At 34.8% G+C, this 12,417-nt stretch overlaps 1 protein-coding gene across 2 annotated transcripts; it reads right to left on the minus strand.

The window, feature by feature from the left end:
- Positions 1-6,184: 6,184 nt before the first annotated feature.
- Positions 6,185-11,862, minus strand: LOC107867947 (protease Do-like 9). Of its 2 annotated transcripts, none has more exons than XM_016714453.2 (9): positions 10,909-11,862; positions 9,366-9,565; positions 9,029-9,209; positions 8,750-8,941; positions 7,623-7,855; positions 7,421-7,522; positions 7,291-7,341; positions 6,940-7,044; positions 6,185-6,867 (listed from the first exon to the last, which is right to left on the minus strand). In XM_016714453.2, the coding sequence occupies exons 1-9, from the start codon at positions 11,492-11,494 to the stop codon at positions 6,769-6,771; spliced, it is 1,749 nt and encodes a 582-aa protein (XP_016569939.1). In that variant the 5' UTR covers positions 11,495-11,862; the 3' UTR covers positions 6,185-6,768. The 2 variants fall into 2 exon arrangements, 1 of the variants encoding a protein (XP_016569939.1); XR_007049173.1 differs by having other exon boundaries at positions 6,830-6,867; positions 7,416-7,522.
- Between the last annotated feature and the right edge of the window lie 555 nt (positions 11,863-12,417).

Below are 12,417 nucleotides of genomic sequence, written 5' to 3' on the forward strand. Positions count from 1 at the left end.
TGCATCCTGTGTTTCATGTCTCTCTGCTTAAAAAATGCATTGATGACCCAGCCTCAATCATGCCCTTAGAGAATTTGGGTGTGGAAGATATCCTCTCCTATGAGGAAGTCCCAGTTGAAATCCTTGATTGTCAGATCTATAGGTTGAGGAATAAGGAGATTGCCTTGGTTAAGGTTCAATGGAGAAATCAGTCCGCTGAGGGAGTAACGTGGGAGGCGAAAGCTTATATGCGAACCAAGTATCCCTATCTCTTCTCTACAAATTCAGATTCAGCTTGAGGTAATAATTTTCCTAACGTAATCTTCTTGTTCTCTATCTCAGTTATTCAGTCATCCTCATGTCATAGCATGCATTTATTAGTTCAGTCATACATCACATTACAGATTTTAGATACTTAATCATGATTCAACTCATAAGTATTTAGTGCATGATCTCAGTCTTCCTAGTACGGAGCTCAACTAGTTTCATTCGAGGAAAAATGATCTCAAGAGGAAGATATTATAATATCTCGAGTTTTTATGTATTAAACCTCACAAAAGATAGGTCACCAACTTAGCTTTCCAATACATCAAGCCTCTTCTTAATCCGATGTCGTGGCAAAAAGTTATGAAAAGTTTCCCTTAAGGATTTGATACACTACCATGACTATGACTCAGGAAATGAGTCGTAACCACTCATAATGAGTCGTCATAAGTGAGTCATAGTCATTGCACTAAAGACCTCGCATTTGGTCCCAGTGCCTACGACTTCTCCCTAAAACTTATAATCAATGGCTACGAGTCGTATGGAATAACTCGTAGACACTACAGTATGATACCTAAGATCCCTTTCAATGGTTACGAGTCCAGTATACGACTCATAATAAGACGTTATGAGTCATATGGTGAAATTCGTAGTTAGACTATAAAGGGACCTCAAAACCTAAGTTCTAGCTTACGACTTAGACTACGACTCATAGTTAGTCTGAACGAGTTGTAGGGTGAGTCGTAACGACTGGGAACGTCTTTTCTATATGTTTTCTTAGGGACTTTTATGTCTTTTGAGACTCCCTTAAAAGTCAAACCCATGTCATTTTGGTTTCCCAGTGGATGGTATAAAAGGACCCAAAAGCCCCAAATTTATCAATTAACTATATTCTACCTAAAAGAGATCAAAGAGGCAATCTTCCTATCTTCCTCAAGCAAACTAGAGTTTCTCAAGAGCTAGATCAATTCCAAGGAATTTCCCCAGGGCTCTCACTACCAGGTATGTGGGATATTCATGATGGGTCCCATCCACCCTCAATTTACTTTGATTGGAAACCATGTAAATACATTCCCACATAATAATGGTGTTTCCATATGTTTGATAATGAAAATGTCTACTCCATGCTTTATTGTTGAATTAATGAGTGTTAAATATGATTTTTCTCTACCATAAATTGTTAAATTCTGTATTAAATAGTACTGGTGGGTTATGACCACTCGATACCTAGGAAAATCATGCATGTTACAATTTTCATATTACAAGTCATTAAGATTTATGCTTGCATCATTAATTTTAGAGCATTTTTCATAATGATCACTATCAGTACCAAATCATGTCAAAGGAATAATAATACCAGTGTCATTCAGTTAGGAGTAACCCTTAGCATCTAGTGAATACATGGATGGCGGCTCCCCTGTCAATTACGCATGAGTCGTTAGTAGCAGTCTCTAAGTTCCAGACCTACGGAGAAACCGTAGATTGTGAGAGGTCCCCCATCAATAGAGGCATGACACCTTATCCTTCAGAATATTAGATTAGTAGATCCACGCCAGCCAGTGTTTGTACCCCTGGCAAGGTACCAGCACCCTTCCAACAGGGGTTACAGGTTGAACACCGATTTACTCAGATTGGGGCATATTGATTATAGTTAGATCTCATAGTCTCAGTTCAGCATTTAGGTTATATAAATTTAGGCTTGCATGACCAAGTATTCACTTTATCAATTATTCAGTTATCCAGCTGTTACAGATTATTTCAGTACATATTTATGCTTGGCCTTACATTTATTTTACATGCACATGTATTTATGCTCAGCACTTAAATGTATTTCATTTGTCCCTATCTCATCACCAGTACATTCAAAGTACTGATCCCATACTCTCTTTTGTGTTATGTTATCTTATAACATAGGTTTGGAGGCCCAGTCTCCCGATCGTTCTTAGATAGGTCGTGTACCAACCCGTTATAGGTTTTGGTGAGTCCTCATTAGTGGAGAACTAGTTTTACTATTTATCCTGCTTTTCAGTATTTCAGTTAATGTTTATTTCAATAGTCAGAGTTAGTAAGGGACCTGTCCCAACAACTCATCATGTTTAGAGGCTTTCAGTCAGTTAGCTATATTTTTAGTACAAAGTTTCAAACTCCTTTGTTATTGATTTGATATTTAGTTGTTCATTTAAATGATTTCACACAGTATTTTGCTATTTACTTTTAGTACCTTATAGCTTATGCCAGTTCTTGGGTTAGCTTGGGGTCACTTGTAGCCTTAACCACCATATTATAATGACAAGGGGTAGTTTGGTTATTTACTTTCTGTTGATTGTATCCTCTGGGCATATGTGGGCTCACATTAGGTTATTTACTTTTTAGCACTAACTAGCTTATGCGGGCCAGTCTTGTAGTGTTAGTTATATTTTTTTCATATCATATCTGTTGTGTTTATTTATTCACAATGTTGTAGCTTATTTCTAGGTTCACCCTTTTACCTTGACTTAGTTTATTTGTCTTGCATTATATCATATTTATATCACGATTAAGCTCAGTCGGTTGATGATGCCTACTAAGTACTCGTGATTTTGGTGCTCATACAACACTTCTGTACTTTTTTGGTGCAGATCTGAGTATTAGTGATCGTCGCTGACATGACAATTGTGCTAAATTGATTTTGGAGATAGGGTGAGCTCTTGGAGTTAGAGTTGTTCCTTTTTCCTTCAATTGTCTATGTCTAGTCTTTCACCATTGAGATAGATTGTATTTGACTATTTTAGTACTTATGTCTTTTGTAGTAGCTCTTGTATCGACACTACTAGGTTGTGTGATGGTTATTGATGTTTTATTTATCTTTTAGACTATCATTATTGCCTTATTATTTTTTAAGTCTTAAATTATTAATTTTCAGCTTTTAGGCTATTTTTCACCAAAGTTAGCCCATTGCTTATATCTCCAGGCTACGACTGGCTTACCTACTAATGGGATAAAGTAGGTGTCCTCATGAAGCCCTAAATCGGGTTGTGACAATAAGGTTCCTTTAAATCTAGCAATTTATGAAAAACTTGAACGTGTATGATTTTCATGTCTAGCTAGACAGTAAATGCTATAGAAAAATCCTTGAAAGATTTAAAAGAGATTTGATCTATTGAATATCCCAATGATTGTGAGATCACTTATCATAAAGAAAGATTAATTTTGATATCATAAAATGATTAAAACATACCATGTATTAGTGCAATTGATGCACTTATATATCTTGTTATTTCTATACATGAGAAAATATTATTTTAATGTGTAAGAAAGATATAATTTCATTTTTTATATGAATTTGAATGAAATCAAATGTTCATATGAATTTATTATTCTAACCAATATTGTCAAGGAATTGTTAACTATGAAAGTTCAAAAAAATTATTTGATTTATATGAAGTTTGATTTCAAGAAAGCAATCTGTTTGTACGTGAAAATATTGTCATATCATGTTATTCCACAAGACAGTCAATGATTAACACTTATTCAAGTCTAATTAAACTATTAGCAACTTATAAAGCAAGTGACTCTATAAATAAGATGTGTGATTTTTTTTTTAGGTGGGGGTTGTAATATTGTATGAAGATGATGTTTCTCGCATAGCTTTAATAAAAGAAGAATATATCGAAGAAGACAAAATAAAGTACATTTAACAAAGGATTATTTTGCTCAATTTTGGTGAAATATTTGACGAAGGTATGGTCGAACCCAACACTTTGAAAAGCTGGACTGGAACGTATCATTAACAAAATTAAGTGATGTCTTTATTAGGGGGAGTAAATACGTGTTGCACTCTTTCTTCTTTAGCCAAGTTTTATCTCATTGAATTTTCTTGACAAGATTTTTAATGAGGCAGTAGGCACTGCGTACTAAAAGATATGTGTACTCTTTTTTCTTCACTTGAATTTTTTACCACAAGATTTTTTTTCCATTAAGGTTTTAATGAGGCACATTATTTATGGACATTTAAGCGGGAGTGTTATAAAATAATATTTATGTGGATGTCCATAACTCTGAAGAAGTTATTATCATTAGTTCTTCTCCATAATGAATAATTACTCATCCACTACTCCACATACCATTATGAGTATAATTCTCATACCTTTTAATCCCTCTCATGATCTTCTTGTATAATGTTATGAAATTTTTGTATGTCTCTATTAAGACTATAAATAGAGATATAAGGGTTCATATTGTATATATTAGAAAAACTTGTATCCTTGATAGTTGGTACTTGGAAGAACGAATATTTTTCATCTTTTATCTTGTCTCTTTATTTTCTTATCTACTTTTTCTTTCATATTATCAATGTTTTAGATTAATTTTAACACCCATTTTTTTCTAAAATACTGCTTCACACCGAACACACCTTGATTACTTAAAAAGAACTTACTCACGCTCTTTACACCAACCCAATAGATAGCGGCTAGTTATTATTATATATAAGAGAAAATGTGAGATTTTTGTAGTCCTTACATGAAGCTTTTTTGTCAATTTTATCGCTAATTTAAGTTTTAATTACCCTACAAATTTTTATCCATTTCGGTAAATTTCGACCATTATATGGGCTTATTAAATGTTATAAAAGTGATGAGTCATGCAAAAATGATAGTGACACCATAAAAAAATTATTTATATAAGCAAATTCAAAATTGATTTAAAATTTTATTGTCTTTATATTTTCTAGAAATATTTATTAATTTTATTTCAAATTATCATTTTTCCTAACAAATTATCAGGTTAAGTAAATAAAGTATCTTGACATCCCCTTTCTAACTTATTATGTGCTTAATTATTAAATCAAAAATTTTATTTTATATATAGATAAAAAAAATAAAAGTTAATTTTTAAAAAATTTAATTTAACCCCCAAATATTAATGATATTAAATAATAAAAAATCAGAGTAATTTTTTTTTCACATTTTTTGATAATAAATTTTTTATCAAACTTGGGATAATCAATATACATATAATTTAGGACAAAATAATTAATTTAACATGAAATATTAAAGCTTCATACATGTTTAAGAAATATCAATACAAATTTCTTAACATGTGTTTTTAGGGAAAAATTATTAAAGTTAAAAAAAAATAGTAATTTTTAAATTTCTTTCCTATGATTTATAAGACGAAATATCTACAAAAGTATTTTGTTGAATCAAATCTTTTAATTATTTAAATTAAATTATATCTTTATTTATAAGTTAACTTTGTTGATGCTATCATACAACAATTTACTGTATTAAAAATTTATTACATTACTTTGAATGTTAGGATTTATTTATTTTTTGTAATAAATGTGTTTGAGAAAAACGTAATAAAAAATAGATTAGTCAATATAAGTTGAATTGAGAAAAAATGATGAACTTAATTCGACATAAGGTAAAACTCATTTGGATCATTAAAGATTTTAATCTCCAAAATTACCGTTAAAAAAAAAAAATAGTGTTGGTTCATACAAGTATTTGAAACTAAAAAGAAAATCTAAAATAAACTAAAAGAAAAATATTATTCAATTAATTTTAGAAATATTGAGATATTATCAAACTATCTCTACAACTAATATAATTTCACAAAAATAAAATAAAAACAAAAGATAAGAATAGCAACAAGATTAAAAAATTTACAAATCTAAAATTTAATATTAATTTTAGGCTAAGCTCAAGACGGGCCAAATACCTATAGTGTCTTTATATAAACAGCTATCAATTAACCATAATTAATAAAACACATTTTACCTCATTTTTTTTATCACAAATCATGAAAAATATTGTTGACTAAACTTTTACCCTCGAATGTTGCCATTTTGTACCCAACTACACTCACCTTTTTTAAAGAAAAAGAAAATTAATTACCGCTCCTCAGTCACAAACTGTGGATAAATAGTCCTGTTTGTGATGATTTTTTTATCGATGTATGAAATCAAAACTAAACTTCATCATTTAAATTTAAACAAGGTACTTTCCAACTGATTTCTCTTACAGGCATTGGATTCGACAGTACTAAAGTAGGTGTAACTTGAGTTTTCCTCTGCTACAATAGTTTATTCCAATAAAGAAAGGTAAAAATAGTCTTCTCCGAGCTCATCACATCATTAGGTGACTTACAGACAGCACCATAATACTAAAATAAGCTATGTTTCCTCAGGAGGAGAGAGCGGCAGATTCTCTGCATATTTCGTTCTTTGTATAGATCTCCTGATATGATATCTGAACTACATTCTACAGCATCTAAAGCACTCAAAGCTGTGCCGCTCCTGATGTGATATCTGAACTATCTCTGGAATGAAAGAAGAAAATGTGGTACAAACTTTCGTAGCATCTTTTTCAGTTTCCCCACTGCAGGGAAGAGAACATAAACTCTCTTTGGATTGGCCATCAACAATATCACACTTGGCACTAGAAACTCAGTGACCAATGATAATGAAAAGACAAAGTATAGCTCAAAGTGGGAAAGGTGAATGTGGAGACTTCCTAGCATCCAAACCATCACAAACAGCTATCACGCCTTCAGATCATCAGACATGGCTGAAGGTATACAATGCATTGCAAGAATATCAGACGTTGCCGCTTTTGCATTTTTAGTCTGCAGTACAACAATCTAAAGAAACAACAGAATCACCTTGAGAGTTCCAGAAGGATAAGAAAAGACAAGATCAGTTAGAGAGAGAACCTGATCATAATCAAGATCAAACTTCAAGTATTCTTCTTTACAGGCCTCCACCATGTTAGCCAAGTTCTTCAGATTTTTCACAGGCTTGCCATTGAAAGCAATAACCTAGATCATTGGATCCAATGTCAAAACATTCAGATGGAAGTGAATAAGATAACACTAGCTTGCTAATTTGTATATATAACTGTAATCAGCTCTGTTATCTTGTGTACTCAAAACTCTTCGAAATGTCGATGGCTAAGCATTGGATCCTCCAAAAGTAGTCTATTTTTGGAGTATCTAACACAGGTGTGACGTCATTTTTGGAGAGTTCGAGCACCATAGCTGTTGTCCCACAATATTTTTTCTCACCTGAGTGTTTACCAGTTCTTCATAACCAATATTGATGTCAGCCACAAGCACCTAATGGATAGTGCACAAGGCAGATCAGAATGGAGTCAAAGATATGACGGCTAGTAAGCTAACAGAGAACTTGCCTGACCTGAGAAACCACAACTAGTTGTTCATCAATTGATTGTGCCATTGCGTGTAGAAGTTTGTCCATCAACTTAACCGGAGCATCAAATTCATAATCTTTTCCATACTAAATTTAAACGAACAAAGATTGTACAGATGTAAGCCCTCTGAGTCATGTAAAAGAAGTAAGAAATAGTAAAATACTAAGTTATGCAGTTGATTCAAACCTCTGAGCATAAATATGGAACAGAAACAGCAGAGAAAACAAAACCAGCGACAATGTAGTAAGAAGGAGGTTTTCCCCTGATATGAGCTGGAATCAATCGTTTATGTGCATTAAGCTTTATTTTAAATTCTAGAGTCTTAGATTTACGAAGAACTTTCACTCGAGCATCATCGCCAGTATATTTTTGAGAAACAAGATAGCTGAAACCAATGCGCTCTCCATGCCTGAACGGCACTGAAAATAAAAACACCAGAATCAAGAATTTATAATTTTTAAAAAGAAGAATAATGAAGTTCAGAATTTACTGATTAAAAATTCCACGTTTTCTCTCAGAAATTCATATCTGCGAGTCAAATTTATTTTTCACTCTCAGGTGCTGCCGAGTGCTGGGCCAAATATAGGACTCATTTTTCCTTCCACAAAAAAGATATGCAACAGATATTCCTACTATAGGCACCTAACTGGCAGTCCAGAAAAATCAAACTAGATATACAAGAATCATACATCCATAATTCCTACCCAGCAGTCCCTCTTAGGCGCCTAAATTATTCTTTATAAGCACATCAATGCAGATTTACAGAATTCATTATTCCAAACCAACCAACCTCAAGGTAAATTTTGAACCCTCTAAACCACAAAGTCAACCTCCTGAACACAGTTCAGGGGATTCAATACACACACACACACACACATATAAAATAAAAAACTACCTTATATATACAGTGTACTTTTTTGCTAAGGAGGTTCTGGTGAACACCCTCTCGACCCCTAGATCAGTCCCTGAGGGGGACAGGGGGAGAGGTTCAAATATCAAAAGGTGACAATTGTTTGGAAGGGTGTCCCATACACCCTCCATTTTATTTAACGTTGTTATCATTCATTGATCATCTCTTTTACTTTCCTTTTTTCTTTGGGATGGGTAGGAGTTGAGGGTTTTGTTGGGGGGGGGGGGCTAGGAGGGGAGATAGAGGAGAATCATCTCCGTCAATCAATATATATTTTCTGAATCCTACTCCATCACAATCCTCTCTAAACTATGCATCAGAAAAGACGACTTTCTGACTAAAATACAAACTAACATATCAGTGGAAACACGCGTTGATAATTTGGGATGAAATCAGTGTTAACCTGTTCCATCATTGGCTATATCAACCCCATCAAAGCTAAGGATAACATCTGAAGGCTTTAGAACATTGGATTCTGGGGCCGTAGGCTCAACTCTTCGGATTCGGACACCCTTCTGATTATGTGTCATACCCACCGACAAACGGAGGTCAGGATTTTCCATTTTTTGCCATTCAATCCCAATAATAGGAAATCCTACAATGTATAGCATATAAAAATAAGTTTGCAGTTCAAGACCATCTATTTAATCAAGTTCAAAATAGTATTTGAATGCTCATGCACCTGTGTATGCTCCATTCTTCTCATAATCTTGGGTGAAATGCATAATTACTGGTGTTGGTATGACATAACCAATGTTCTCGGCATCTTCATGTTTAAGGGATTGAAATGCAATACCTACACACTTTCCCTTATCATTGAATGCAGGTCCACCAGAATTTCCAGAATTGATGGCAGCATCGATCTGCACAATAGTTTTTTTAATTGTTAAGAAGTCCATCTAAATGCAGTCAGGGACGACTCTGGAGAAATTAAAACTATAGCAACCACTTACGGAACAAAGATCTGTACGATATATTAAAGAAAGTATTGCAAAAAGGAAGAAACTTCTAAACATAACCTGCAATCCGAGGAGCTCAGTTGACACATGAACATAAGATAGTATCTCGATGCGCGAGACAACACCACTAGTCACAGAGATTGTATATCCTCCAATAGGGTATCCAACAACAGTTACAGCATCTTGCAGCGCAGGCAAATCCCCAAACTCAAGAGGTGATACTCCTTCCCAGAACTCATCATCATTCACAGTTAACATTGCTGTTTTATAATAACAGCAGAAATAGCTAACTTGAGATCTCTTCGGTACTGAATTTACAAAATTCTAGCAGTACATTGATGCAATTAGGGGATGCATTTGGTACGAAAAAAAGCACCTTCATAAAAACTGTTTTCCGTTATGAAATCATTTTTTTGTATTTGAACGTTTTAATTATTCCCAACCAATAAGAGTTCACTGAAAGGCTACAAATATCTCAACTTGTATTCCATATAACTAGTTTGACCAATGTTATCCACCTTTCCTACTAAAACTGTCATAGAAACACAATTATACCCAATCAAACATAAATTAATATTCCAAAGGTAAAACATTTCCTAAATGCACACTGGGTTAGTAAGGCTGAATTGATATTAAATGGACCTTTGGATCCAACTAAATCTCAAAAGTTGGCTCATGAGGTAGGCCCAACATCCTATGAAGAGACCTTCCCATCCCTAAACAGCCAATTTGGGAACTCAACATACCTGCATGCCCAGGGGCTTAACATGGAGTGTGGATAATAAAATATTGGGGGCCAACATCAGGTAAACCAATAATCAGAATGGGTCTCACACTGATACCATGATAAAAAAATAAACCTTAGGCCTAACTCAATAGCAAAAGCTAGCAACACCGGCCAAGCAGAGGCGGGCCCACGTTTGAGGGTGAGGGTGCACGTGCACCCGGTGACTTCCAAAAAATTTATGTATATGTACATGTATCTACCTTGATAAAGATAGAATAATAAAATATGCATCCTCAATCACAAGCGTTGGTTTGGCCCGTTGGTTCAGAGATGAACCTTGCGTTTCTTTGTGAGCGCAGGTCCCAGGTTCGACTCCTATTTGACGTATTTTTTTTTTTGTTATTATTTTCTCAAAATAAATGCTTATTAAACACTCAAGCAAGATTCGAACTTGCAACCTCAATACCAAAATTTACGCACAAGAATTAAAACCATCAAGCCACACAATAACCTATGTCATGCTTTCATTTGATTAATATTTATTTGGATACCTTTGGCTTTATACTAGTTTTAACTTTTTTGACAAAAGCATTAAGGCATGGCTTGACATCACTGTACTAACAAACATCCACCTCTAGTAGTGCGCCCTAGACTCCAAATTTTGGGTTCGCCACTGCGGCCAAGGATTGCCCAAAATCATATAAAGAGACCTTCATAACCCTAAGTAAGCCATGTTGGAACTCAACATGATACAAACATAATTCTGTCTAAGAAAACCAATGGTAATTAAAATTTTCACAAAGTGAAGCTTATGTAACAATAGCTAAAAAATTTGAAAATTCAGGCAAATAAATAACTAAGAATTATAGAACATACCTATATCGCATTCAGTTCCAATGGAAAGTACGGTAGCTAAGTATTTGGTATCAGAACCACGTTTCTTGAGTTTAACCTGAGTATGGTGCTCCACGGAGTGTGCATTCGTGAGCACCCTTCTTCCACCAATTATGAACCCACTACTACTGGAGCTATATTGTCTCTTCCTCTGCCAGGGAAGAGAGAAATTTGGCTCTGTATGCACGCAGAATACCTTCACCACCGCATCCATCGACGGAACAGCCTTCGCTGCTGCCGCTGCTGAAGCCAACTCTGCCCCATGCCTCAAGTCGCTACTCAATACAGTGGTGATATCTCCGTTGTGGTCAGCGAACCGATGGCCTCTTCTCTCTGGCGAGGCCGCAATGTCCCTGTCTGCGTCTTCTTCCTGTTTGCCAACTTTCCTAGGGCGGCCGCGACCGCGCCAGCGAGATTGTGGGTCGCCGTTGGTGCCAGTTTCGACAGGACTTGGAGAAACTACGCATTCATCGACGGCTGCTTTGGAAGAGGTACCAGCGCCGCCGCCGCCGGATTCCGCCACCGCACTTTTAGGTTTCCGGCCTCTTTTCCTCTTCAGGTCTCCCATTGAAACGGAAAAAGAATCCTTTGTTTCTTTTCTTCGAAATGGCAAACGAGTGAGAAGGAAGTAAGTACAGCTACTGAGACGCTAAAGCTTGTAGGCCAAAATTACAACTTTGCCCGCTCAAATTTTGTGTTTTAAAATGGTGCTAAAGCTAAAACTTGGAGCCCAAAAACAATTTCAATCCAGTTTTTAACGATTTGAGATGCCACCCCAGTTCGCCTGAAAGAGAGTTTTTTTTCAATTGACTGATCAACTTGATTAGTACTTCATATTAGATGGAGGACATTTCATAAACAGCCATAGTTTAGAAGACAATTGGCATTTGTAGTTATAGTTTACCTAATTATGATTCGCACTTACTCCATTATTTTGGAGTTGTATCTGTTCACTCTATATATATATATTGTATCCATTCACACTGTATTTGTTCGCTCAATCTAGTTGTATCCTATAGTACCTTCGTAGGAAGACTTTTGCACTAGTAATTTATTCTATACAAAGGTAATTCAATTGCATTGATGCAACATGGATGAAATAGAGGCTCATATCTGCGGTTTGATTGATAAGAAGGTGTCATCAAAACTTAAAACAAGTTGTACAAAGTGGTGTTAAATCAGCTACGTTGTATGAAACGAAATGTTGACCAATCAAGAACTCCTATGTTCAATTGAATGTAGCGAAAATAAGAATGTTTAGCTGAGGTATGGTTACACTAGGAGAGAGAAGATTAAAAATGACGATAGCTGGGACAATGTAGGAGTGACCTCGATGAACAATAATGTAACACCCTGCCCATTTGAAATGATTAAATTAACTCATACTTTTAGGGTAAAACTAAAAGTGCTTAATATACTAGGAAGATATGTTATGAGGTATACTAATCAAATAATAGGCATATGTTAAGTTTTGAAGCTAAGCAAGTTGTG

This window comes from Capsicum annuum, unplaced genomic scaffold (assembly GCF_002878395.1).
Source record: "Capsicum annuum cultivar UCD-10X-F1 unplaced genomic scaffold, UCD10Xv1.1 ctg1744, whole genome shotgun sequence".
NCBI classification, from domain to species: domain Eukaryota; kingdom Viridiplantae; phylum Streptophyta; class Magnoliopsida; order Solanales; family Solanaceae; genus Capsicum; species Capsicum annuum.